Genomic DNA, 11,556 nt, shown 5'->3' with positions numbered 1-11,556 from the left:
TCAGACCTCATCCCACCCGGGGTTCCCGCGGGGGGCAGGGCCGCAGGCTCTGGCCTCCCCACGCTCCCCTGGCCGGCCTCTGGGGGCCTTCGCGCGGCGTCCCGTGACCCCCGCAGCCCCGGGGTGCTGGCTGCCGGGCGGGCTCGGGGCCCCGGGCATGCTCAGAGCGCGCAGGTCCGGAGGCGGCGGTGGGGGAGGAGGAGGGAGCGGTCGCCGCCGTGCGCTCGCGGGCCCGGGCGGAGCTGCGCAGTCTTCTCGCAGCTGCGCCAGGACAGCCGGCGCGCGGCCGTGCCCACAAGTTGCCGGCCCCTGAGCGCGGCGCCGCCCCCTCCCGTCGCAGCCCCCTGCGCCCACCCCGCGGAGGTGGCCCGCTTGAGGACGCACATCCCGAGGACACCGACCCCACATGTAACAGCGGACCGCAGCCCCTCGCCCCCAGGCGCATCCAGTGAGTCTCGCCAGCGTCTCCTCTGCCAAACCCCGCGGCTGGAAGATGTGGCAGCCGGCCACGGAGCGCCTGCAGGTAAGGGGCACCCCGGCAGCCGGGGGCCAGCCTGGAGGAGGAGGTGCCCGGGCCAGAGGAGCCGAGCTGGCGCCTTTGCCCACTTGCAGGGATTTGCCCAAAACGACCGTGTAAGGCGCACGGAGAGGCGCATGATGCTGTCGGCTTAACCTAGCGGCGCCAGGCACCCGGCGGGGGCGAGGGGGTGATAAATTGATGAACGCATCTCTTCCAGCGCCACAACTTTCAGCTTGGGGGTGCTTGTGTGCGTGTTGAAATATATAAGGTTGGACTTTCTGACCAGCAATTTTAGATTGCATTCCACCGACACAATTTTACTGGTCTGGGGCTAAGGGCTTTTGCATCCAGATATTTTTCTTCTTTTTGTCTCCACGAAAGACAGAACAAATGATTTGTGAAAACATCCATTTGCCAATATAATTTGGAATATCAGGCTTGGTTTGGCTTGGTCACGGTATGCTACTTCTTTCTTTTTTTCTCCATTTGTTGGAGCTCTCTCGCCATCTCCGCTGAACCTAAGCTCCCCCAGATATTTGGAAATCAAAAGTTAAGTTAAGCCAGGAATAATTATGTCCTGGGTCATCCCATCGAAAGTTTTTCATAGTTGTCTACTGTAATTCCTTTCGTTTGGATTCTGAAGCTATGGAGGCGGGAAGGGGGGGGGTCAATGTCAGCCAGAGGGGACACTTGGGACCCTGGAATCGCCCTGACTTGAGGTTTGATGACATCCTTTTGCCTGAAGATATTCCCAAGAGGGAGGGCGGCTGCCAGATAAGATTCACTGAGCCCTGCAGCTAACTTTTGGCAGGCTCAGAGCCACATTGTTCTGCGGTAAAGTTTGAAGAAGTGTTTAAGTGGTAAAATACAGCACAGTTGGAGGCCCAGTGTGTCTGAAGAGTTAGGAAGGTGAAGGCCTGGGGCCCTGGCTGGCTGGAATGTTTCTCAATGAAAATTCAAAGCTCCAGATTGCCCTCTCCTACAGAGAGGTCACTGGTTGGGTCCCTGCGCTTAGCAGAATCAGGTGCCCACAGCCCCTGTCTGCGTCTCTCTGGGCCTGAGATACGTGAGGAGTGGGTTCACATGAACAGAATTGGGGCTATCAGGCCAACCCCCAGGGTGTCATACAAACCAAGAAAAGGGACCTGTAGCCTTAGAGGTGCAGTGGTGGTGGGTGACCAGCCTCTAACCCCCTCCTTGTCTTAGTAAGAGAATATCAACATCGGGGTCTGAATGATTGACCAGAGGTGATGTAAACGTATTTTGTCAGTGGCGCTGGTTACTGATTGTGCATATGCATTCCTCCTTCAGTTTGGGGCGTGGATTCTGTTCTAAAGGAGGAGGTGCCTGGGGGTGACGAGTGGGGGGCTCCCCATCAAGGGAGGTGGGCAGCTCTTGGAAGTCCTTAGAAAGCAGAGGCCACAGTGCTTTAAGGTGGTTCTTATGGCCTGGGGGTCAGTGCCTTGGCAGAGTTTAGGGGTTTTGTCCCTTGATATTATTTCTACGGGCCTGTTTCCTTTAGGGACTCCCGTGGGCTCCAGAGCCCGTGACCCTTGGCAGGAGAGCGCTCTGGCTTGCGTTCCGCATGGCGAGCGTTCCTTGCTAGGCATGTCCTCCTGGCGCGTCTGTGAAATGTACACACGGGCAGTTGGCAAGAGTCCGATTTATTACCGTTGGTGTTTGCAATGCGTTTATTTCATTTCGAGGTGTCATGTTGAGAGGGCCCGGGTTTTGGCTTTCGAAAGCTCAAGTAAACATGGCTTATCACTGACGAAGATCTAGTCACCACTGGGGCTTAACCTCATGCTCCTCTAATTTGAATTAGTAAACAGCCCAGTGCTCTTTTAAAAGTCTGTCTCGAGCCTTGTGATCATCAGAGTGAGCCAAATGGAGAAAAAAAATGTCTTCATAGTCATGGCTTCTTCCCAAAGAGCAGCTCAACACTGTTTAAAACACACATACTTTGTATGTTTTTACTTTTGGCTCTGGGGGAGGGAGATGTTGAGTGTGAGGTGGTGAGTGAGCCGCTTGTAATAATATTTTATTTACATTCCTTGTGGTTATCTTTGTCACGGTCTCTGATGTCTGGGATTTTTTTCTTCCCCCCTTTGCTCTCAGGGCGCCACCATATAGGAACGTTGGTTTCCGATTCCTCGGTGAATGGGCCGTGTCAGCTCGCCCAGATTCTGTGGCCACGGGACGCGTGTTCCACGGGGGCTTCTTAACGAAGCCCCACCCCTCTCGCACAAATCTTTTTGACCTTCTCATGTAACCTCATTAATTTTTTAAATTAATATTTAATGCAAACATTCTAATTTAGATGAGCTGGAGTGAAGAAAATGCTCCAAGGATGCTTTTCCCAGAGCATCCTATTAGGACGGAGGAATCATTTTATACCTAGAGACAGAAGAGGCATGGGAGGCAAAGTACAACGTCTTTTCTCAGTTGGTGTTATTAATTTCTATTTGACGGGGCCCGGTCCAAGGGTCTGTAGTGTAGGGAGTGTGGCAGAACTTTGCTGACGCCAGACAGTTCCCCTCTCACTAATTAGAATTGAACACATCCCATCTTTGATCTGGTTGGATTATCATGATCAATGCCCACTTTTTGGCCAAACAAAACGATGCTGATATTTTCTGATTTGAGTGTTTGCTGTTTGACCCAAATCCAGTATGAGCGAAGCGACCCGTTGCCCCGAGCAGGCCTGAGCTGGGTAATTTCTCATTCAGTCACACAAACCGTGGCAAGTTCATTTGCTCCCTTGAATGTTAAAACTTCTGCTGCATCCCACTCGAGGCCTCAGCCGGGAGCTTCTGCCATGAAAAACATAGTAGAATCAAAAGGGATGTGAAGGTTTACATTACCACCCCAACTTTAAAAAAAAAAAAAAAAAGAATAAATCTGAATTCTTCCCTTTCACCTTCTCCTCTGAGCAGCAGACTTTTGTTCTTGGAGGAACTGGGGAAAGTTATACATTTTTAAAGAGCGATTTGGAACAGGCTCTGCTGAGAGACGTAAAGGGGACTTTTCAGTAGAAAAAGGCTAAGTAGGGTTGTTTAAAAATAGAGATGAGATTACTGCTGGCCTCAGTATTTAAGATTTGCATGAATATCCGGCCTGTCTTGGGTATTGGACTGAGCAGATCCATTAGAAGTGACAGACCCATCATGCCTGAATGTGGACTCCCTTAGACATAAGGAACATGTATTTCCCTGAGCATATGTTTTCAGTGAGCTATCTTTAAGTCAGGAAAGGAGGGGAGCCAGAGAAAGATGAATGGAGACTGTTAGAAACAGAGGAGGCCAACCCTTGCCGGGCTCAGTTCGTGGGAGTGTTATCCCACACACCAAAAAGGGTTGAGGGTCCCATCTTTGGTCACGGTGTGTAGGCGAGGCAACGGATGGATGTTTCTCACACCAATGTTTCTCCCTCTCTCCCTTCCTCTCTCTTTAAATCACTAAAAACATAGCCTTGGGTGAGGATTAAAAAAAAAAAGAAAGAAAAAAGAAAGGAGACCAACACATCCTTGCCTGTGGTGTGGAAATTGCAAGGGTAGAGTGGAATGGGTTAGTAAGGAAGTATGGGGAAGAAGTTCTTGCACACTCTAATCGCGGAGTCTGTGTCTGATCACCTTCTCATGAAGCATTCCCTAAAGGTTCCAATTTAATCATTTGCTTGTCTTCCCTGAGATTAAAATTCTCCATGGTAGAGCCAGGAAATACAAAGCTTTTATCCATAAAGCTAGATTTTTGGCTTCTCAGCCTGGCCCATTTTTTTTCTGCCTGGCCACTTTCTTTTCCCCTCATTTTGGCTAATGGCTGTACGTTAGAACTTCCAAAAGAGGGAAAAAAGAGGAAGTGCGGTGAGAAAACCAGAGCCTGAAGAACCTTTCTTTTGATTTCTTTTTAAACTTTTGGCTGTTTAAAGGTTGATATTTTTTAATGAAATAAAATTTGGAGATCTTAGGAGGGAGGAGTCCTTCATCCTCCAGAATTATCCTGCTCTTTCTTTGTCCATTCGTCCTGGTAGATCTCGCCTTGGCTTGGAGTGAGGGTTACTTCAGATGTATTTCTCTCCTGTTATGCCACTTCTGCTTTTTCCCTGAGAAGTGAGACACAAGAACCCTCGAGAACATCAGCTGGAGACCATCAGACCTGGCCCACCGGGCAGAGAGAACAGGTTGGCAGAGAGGGCACATTTCCAGGCAGCCCGAGTGGACAAAAGGAACACAGATCAAGGAAAATAAAGACAACAGCGGCTTTTATGGAGCACACGTGTGTGGGGGGCGCTGTGCTGAGGAATTTTATTTCAATTATCCAGCTCACTTACCTCCCATAACCACTTTGATCCCCATTTTATAGATAAAGAAGCTGAAGGCTAGAGCGTTGACATGAGGCGGCCAAGGTCAGACAGCTGGCGATGAACTGAGTGGGGATTTGAACCAGAGCTTCCTCCTTAACCACGTCTGTCCCGTCCGGAAGGATAAGACAACACAGGATGCTCTACCTGTGTCGCTGCTATTGCTATTAATTAATAGAATTAGAATAATGGTGGTCTTGGTGGCTCAGAGAGGCTGCTTTCATATTTGTTGTTGAAGCAGTGTGGTTGCCTGTGTTTGACCAAGGGATACCTTCTTTTTGGTGACCCAGATCTCTGAGGGAAGTCAGCTGCTGTGTCATACTTAAGCTGAAACCCCCAAGTGCCATTTAAGGGTCCCTTTGAGAAGAGCACATAGCAGATAATCAAACTAGAGGCCTTGAAAGCTGGTAATCAAGCTTGATCTCAGCTGCAGTCCTTGCCTTGTTTAGACCAAAAGTGGGGGGAAGGGAGGGAGGAGGCGGGAGAGTTCAGGAGCAATTGCTTTTACAGAGGCACAGGTTTCTCACTAAATCCACTGTAGACTTGGCTGTTTTCCTTCCTCCCTCCCTCGCAGCCGAGGAAGCACAAAACCTCGGGCCTTATTGTTCCTAGAGAAAACTTGGAGTTATCATTCATTTACTTCTCTCAGAACTAACTCGCTGCCTTCCATCATTGGGTCTTTCTCAGAGTTCGTCAGCAAAATCTCCAGTAAGTGACTTGCAAAATGCTAACCTTGGGGGAAATTCTCCGCCCCTTGTTACATTGCCTAATGTTGACCCCGCCGGGTTATCTCCGGGTGTTGGGCAACTTTTGCGTTTTCTTTGATGTCCCAGATTGGCTCTCTTGTCCCCGCTTGCCTTGGCACTGACTCCATTCCGCCATGTCAATCATTAGTCCTACAAGGTGGATCTGGGAGGAGTTGGCCCCGGACGGCCCCAAGGCTGCTGGAGACCAGGCTCCCTCCGCAGTCCTGTCTGACTCAGAAGAGCAGCAGGCCAGGGACTCGCTAGTGGTCAGCAAAGAAAACTAGTCCGGAAACCCTCAAAGACTGCAGTGTGCTTCGCGCGGTCCCCTTGGGCACACATCTAAACGGGGGCTTTGTTTAAGTAGAGCAAGGAGAAATAGTTGCGATGTTTGTCCTCAGGCCTCCTTAGAGTCCTGGTGGAATTAGTTACTATCATTTTATGTTAATAAAAAAAAAGTTTTCATCCCAATTTAATGGCTAACCAGTAATAAAGCATCAGCATACTCACTGGGTTCAAACCCTAAAGCATCAGCATACTCACTGGGTTCAAACCCTAAATCATCAGCATACTCACTGGGTTCAAACCCTAAAGCATCAGCATACTCACTGGGTTCAAACCCTAAAGCATCAGCATACTCACTGGGTTCAAACCCTAAAGCATCAGCATATTTACTGGGTTCAAACCCTAAAGCATCAGCATACTCACTGGGTTCAAACCCTAAAGCATCAGCATACTCACTGGGTTCAAACCCTAAAGCATCAGCATACTCACTGGGTTCAAACCCTAAAGCATCAGCATACTCACTGGGTTCAAACCCTAAAACATCAGCATACTCATTGGGTTCAAACCCTAAAACATCAGCATACTCACTGGGTTCAAACCCTAAAGCATCAGCATACTCACTGGGTTCAAACCCTAAAGCATCAGCATACTCACTGGGTTCAAACCCTAAAACATCAGCATACCCACTGGGTTCAAACCCTAAAGCATCAGCATACTCACTGGGTTCAAACCCTAAAGCATCAGCATATTTAATGGGTTCAAACCCTAAAGCATCAGCATACTCACTGGGTTCAAACCCTAAAGCATCAGCATACCCACTGGGTTCAAACCCTAAAGCATCAGCATACTCCCTGGGTTCAAACCCTCAGGCCACGAACTGGGAAAGGACAGCGTCAGGGATCAGCCACAGACCCACTTTGTCCCTCTGGGATATGGCAGTGCTGCCAGTCTCCACAAGCTAAACTCCGTCAGTTGATGCTGAAGCCCTTCGGGTCACTCATCCTCCTGAGGTCTCTTGCTCATGCCCATGGCCTCCTCCTCCTGCCCTCATTTGTGGCAACTGAGGTCTTACTTTGATAAGGGAGGTTTCAGTCGTGAGAGAAATGCCATCTCCTGCTTGTTGAATGAAGCCTATATATTAGTTGGGTCTTTCATTAACTGTGGCATTTATACTCACATGGCTGCCAAGGGGCCACGATTCAGATTCTAACCCTGGTCTTACTCATAGTTGTGGGTTGACCTAAGTCCCCCCAAAAGATATGTCAAAGTGTTAACCCCATTACCTGTGAATGTCGCCGTATTTGGAAATAGGGTCTCTGCAGTTGTAATAGCATCAAGATGAGGTCATACTGGATTAGGATGAGCCCTAAATTCAGTGACAGGTGTCCTTGTGAGGAGAGGGGACACAGGACAGAAGGCCATTTGAGGGTGGAGTCAGAGCATGGGGTTATGTTACCACTATCCAAGGGTTGCTGGCAACCTCCAGAGGCGTGAAGAATCAAAGGCGCATTCTTTCCCAGAGCCTTTGGAGGGAGCCCAGTCCTGCCAACATCTTGATTTTAGACTTCCAGCCTTCAGAGCTGTGAAAGAACACATTTCTGTTGTTTAAAGCCACGCAGTCTGTGGTAATTTGTTAGAGCAGCCCCAGGAAAGTAATATACGAATGAAACTATATGTATTGCCTTTGACTGTTCTCTGTGTTTCTAGAGGGCTATGTATGTTTAATGTTTATACACTGGGACAAAATGAACGTGCATATATAGTGTGCTCTTTTGAATGCTGAGTGTGTATTTATTTACAGTGGGTTTGAAAAAAGAAATGAAGACAGACGATAAAGAATGTGTAAATGACTCCTTCCCTGTCCCTGATCTAGTTCTGAGTTCTGGACAATATCCTAGGACCAGGCAGCAAATGGAGGGCCTCTGGAAAATGCATTAGATACCTACTTTAAGAAATAGCTAACTTTGGTAATTAAAATTATGGCTGGTACCCAGGTAGCTCAGCTGGTTAGAGCATCATCATGAAGTGCCGAGGTGGCGGGTTCGATCCCCAGTCAGGTCACATACAGAAATCAATCAATGAAGGCATAAATGGGTGGAATGAGTCGATGTTTCTCTCTCTCCCTTCCCCTCCCTCCTTCCCTTAGTTTCTCTCAAATTAATAAATACAAAATTTATGGCTAGCATGTGAAAAATAGTCATGTAAGGTGGATCTCAGTGATACTTTTCCAGCCAAGGGAGGGCTAGAGTTTTATCTCAAAACAGTCCATTCTGTGCAGGGTCTTCAGGTAATAGGCCTCTGGGGTTTGCTCTTCTCAACTAGGAAAATACATAGGTTGACTTAGACTCCATTTCAAATCGGCCTCCAGGACAGCCTCAGAGTATGTCTGGCTGTTGATTATTTGTATCTGGCGGAATATTTTCTTTTGTTTTCGTTTTCACTTAGTAACGGTATAAATTATTCTCATGAAGAACCCATTTCTATTCTGGGACTGACTTGTAAGACAAAGAGCAAACGTCACGAGGAGTTGGAGCACTTGCTTGCCTAGGAAAGCTGCTCTTTTTCATGCGGCAGCTGTCCCGGGGCAGACGTTTCTAGTCGCGGCGAGGGGACATGGGGATGAGGAGCCTGGCTCATGCAGAGCGGCTCTTTGGGGTTGGGTTTCTCAGAGAGAAGGCACTCAGGTGTCCCAGTGCTGTTTTACTTCTCATCGCCCTTCTTGGAGGGAGTGAATGCTTTGTGTGTGTGTGTGTAGGGGACAGGAGCCGAGTGGAATGCAGCCAGGAGAGAGGGCTCCTTCATTGTCACCCTTCCTCAGGGACAGAGCCGTCTTAATCCTTTCATGACCAGTCTTTCCTCTCAGTTTCTCTGTAATTGTGGGGCTGCAGATCAGCCCTCCGATTCTGATGCCCCGTCTGCACAGCACAAGCTTTGATGCCTTTACTGCAGGACAGGCCCGTTGTTGCTCAGGTGCGCGGGACACCCTGGTGTAGGAGCCACCTGCGCTGCGGGGTCATGGAAACCGCTGTAAATTTAAGTCTCCTGCAGGTGTCCCCTAGGAACTGAGCAGTGGCTGTGGCACCAGGGTACCGATGTGTAGCTATTTTGCTTTTGATGTAACTTCTTGGTCGCTTAGCACGTTGATGTCCCGGGGTCGTTATAACCCAGTGCTGTAGGCTGGGTGGCTGAAGCAACAGGAATGCCTTGTCTCCCAGTTCTGGAGGCTGGATGTGTGAAATCAAGGTGTAAGCAGGGCTGGGAGGGAGCATCTTTCCCGTGCCTGCTGTGCCGCTGCTGGAGGTTTGCTGGCCGCCTTTGGCATTCCTTGGCTTGCGGCAGCATCGCTCCAGGTTTTACATGGCCTTCTCCCTGTGTGTCCGAATCCCCCCCTTTTATAATAGAGACACAAGTCCTATGGGATTGGGAGCCACCCTTCTCCAGTACGGTCTCATTTTAATTTAACTAGTTAGGTCTGCAGTGCTCCTGTTTCCAAATAAGGTCACATTCTAGGGGTTAAGCCTTTTACAATACATATGAATTTTTGAGGGTTACTAGTCAATCCATAGCACTCAGTGTCAAATTTTCTTTTGAGTACCCTCTATTCACCAATATATTTCTCCCTATGTGGACCAGCCATACTCCCCACGCCCCTCCTTCCCTCCCTCCATGAGAATTTTTTCCATGTAGTAATACCAGTGTGGATTGAGTGGCACATCTGCTACATGCCATGAGGTCATGACTATGATTTTCCACTTGATTAAAAAATACAAAATAATATCTGCTTCGGGTAACAAGGTAACAGATCAGACAGTTTAGTTTCTTACTGTAGCCTTGGTTTTAAAGTCTGTTCTGTTGGACATAAGTACTGCTACCCCAGCTTTTTTTCTTTTCCATTTGTATGAAATATCTTTTTCCATCCCTTTACTTTTAGTCTGTGTGCATCTTTCGGACTGAGATGGGTCTCTTGGAGGCAGCATATATATTGGTATTGTTTTTTTATCCATTCAGTTACCCTGTGTCTTTTGGTTGGAGCATTTATATTTACATTTCAGGTGATCATTGGTAGATACGAATTTAGTGCCACTTTATTGTTAGACTATTTTCCTCTGTTTTTTTTTTTTTCTTCTTAAAGCAAGCCTTTTAACATTTGTTGCAGTACTGGGTTGGTGTTAACAAACTGCTTTAGCTTTTTCTTGTTTGAGAAGCTCCTTATTTCTCCTATTTTAAACGATAGTCTTGCTGGGGAAAGTAGCCTTCGTTGTAGGTCCTTGCTTTTCATCACCTTGAATATTTCACACCACTCCTTTCTGGACTGTGAAATGATTCTGTTCAGAAATGAGATGACAGTCTAATTGGTAGCTTCTATGTAGGTAACTACCTGCTTTTCTTTTGTGGCTTTTAGAATTCTCTCCTGTCTTTAAGCCTTGTTGTATTAATTATGATGTGTCTTGGTTTAGGCCTCTCTGGGTCCAATTTGTTTGGGACTTTCTGAGCTTCCTGGACTTGTGTGTCTTTTTTCTTTGCCAGGTTAAGGAAGTTTTCAATCATTATTTCTTCAAATAGGTTCTCGATCCTTTGCTCACTCTCTTTTCCTTCTGGTATTCCCATGATGTGGATATTGTTCTGCTTCATGTTGTCCAAAATGTTTCTTAAGCTCTCCCCAGTTTTTAAAATTCTGTTTTCTTTTTGCTGCTCTTCCTGGGTGTTTTTTTTTCTATATTGTCTTCCAAGTCACTGATGTGATCCTCTGCTTCATCTATTTATTCCTTGCAGTGTATTATTTATTTCAGATGTTGCATTCTTTATTTCTGACTAGTCCTTTTTAATTTTTTCTATGTCTTTTCTCATGCTTTTGAGTACTCTTATAATCATTACTCTAAACTTTCTGATAAATTGCTTGCCTCCATTTCATCTAGTTCATTTTCTGGAGAATTCTCTTGTTCTTTCACTTGGGGTCTGTTTCTTTGTCTTCCCACTTTGGTTGCTTCTTTGTATTTCCCACCTTAGTTGTTAAACTAATCAGCTGTTAAACTGATCAGTGGCCTGGCTTAAGCTCCACAGGGTGGGGCAGAGTAATTTCTGCAGGTAGGGCTATTGCTTCCCCTCAGGCTAATGCCACTTGGAGGGGATTGCTCTGTCTGAGAAAGATGGCTTCTGCAGTATGAGGGATAACTCAGCATAGGGATCCAGGCAGCTGTTCTTTTAGTTCTCTCCCCAGAGCCACCAGCCCCCCAACTCTCCTCAAGCATCCCTAGTCTACTCTGCCCTCCCTCTGCCAGAGCCCAGGGTAAGTGGCCGTAAATGAAATTTTGTGCACTGGCCCTTTAAGAAGCTGTCTGAGCCTCCAGCCATCTCTCCCTGGCAGACAGGAACCCTGCTGCTTTTCACAGCTGGATGTTATCTGGGTTCCTTTCTGGCACTGGTGCTGTAGGCTGGGGAGCCCAGCTTGGGGTTTAGACTCCACATTTCTCAGGGGAACCCCCAGCTGCTGAAATATCCCTCCGGAATGTATCTTGCTGCCCCTGGGAGCCCAGCCAGCCCTCTCACATTTTTGTACTGCCTACCTCTCTCATGGTGGTGACGGGATTTCTTCTGTCTGTCCATAGTTATAAGGCTTCTCCCCAGCCAGTGTTCAGTTGGTTTTTCAGG

General features: G+C 47.7%; 1 protein-coding gene across 1 annotated transcript in view; it reads left to right on the top strand.

Moving 5' to 3' along the window:
- Positions 1-238: 238 nt before the first annotated feature.
- The window catches only part of PID1 (phosphotyrosine interaction domain containing 1), a 206,139-nt gene continuing 194,821 nt past the window's right edge, over positions 239-11,556 (top strand). The window contains exon 1 of the mRNA XM_090269241.1: positions 239-523. Within this exon, the coding sequence (XP_090125367.1) occupies positions 494-523 (30 nt within the window). The 5' untranslated portion in view covers positions 239-493. The remainder of the gene's footprint in view (positions 524-11,556) is intronic.

This window comes from Furipterus horrens, unplaced genomic scaffold (genome assembly GCF_987537825.1).
Source record: "Furipterus horrens unplaced genomic scaffold, mFurHor1.1.pri manual_scaffold_1, whole genome shotgun sequence".
Classification (NCBI taxonomy): Eukaryota; Metazoa; Chordata; class Mammalia; order Chiroptera; family Furipteridae; genus Furipterus; species Furipterus horrens.
This window is presented reverse-complemented; position numbering and strand designations above follow the sequence as displayed.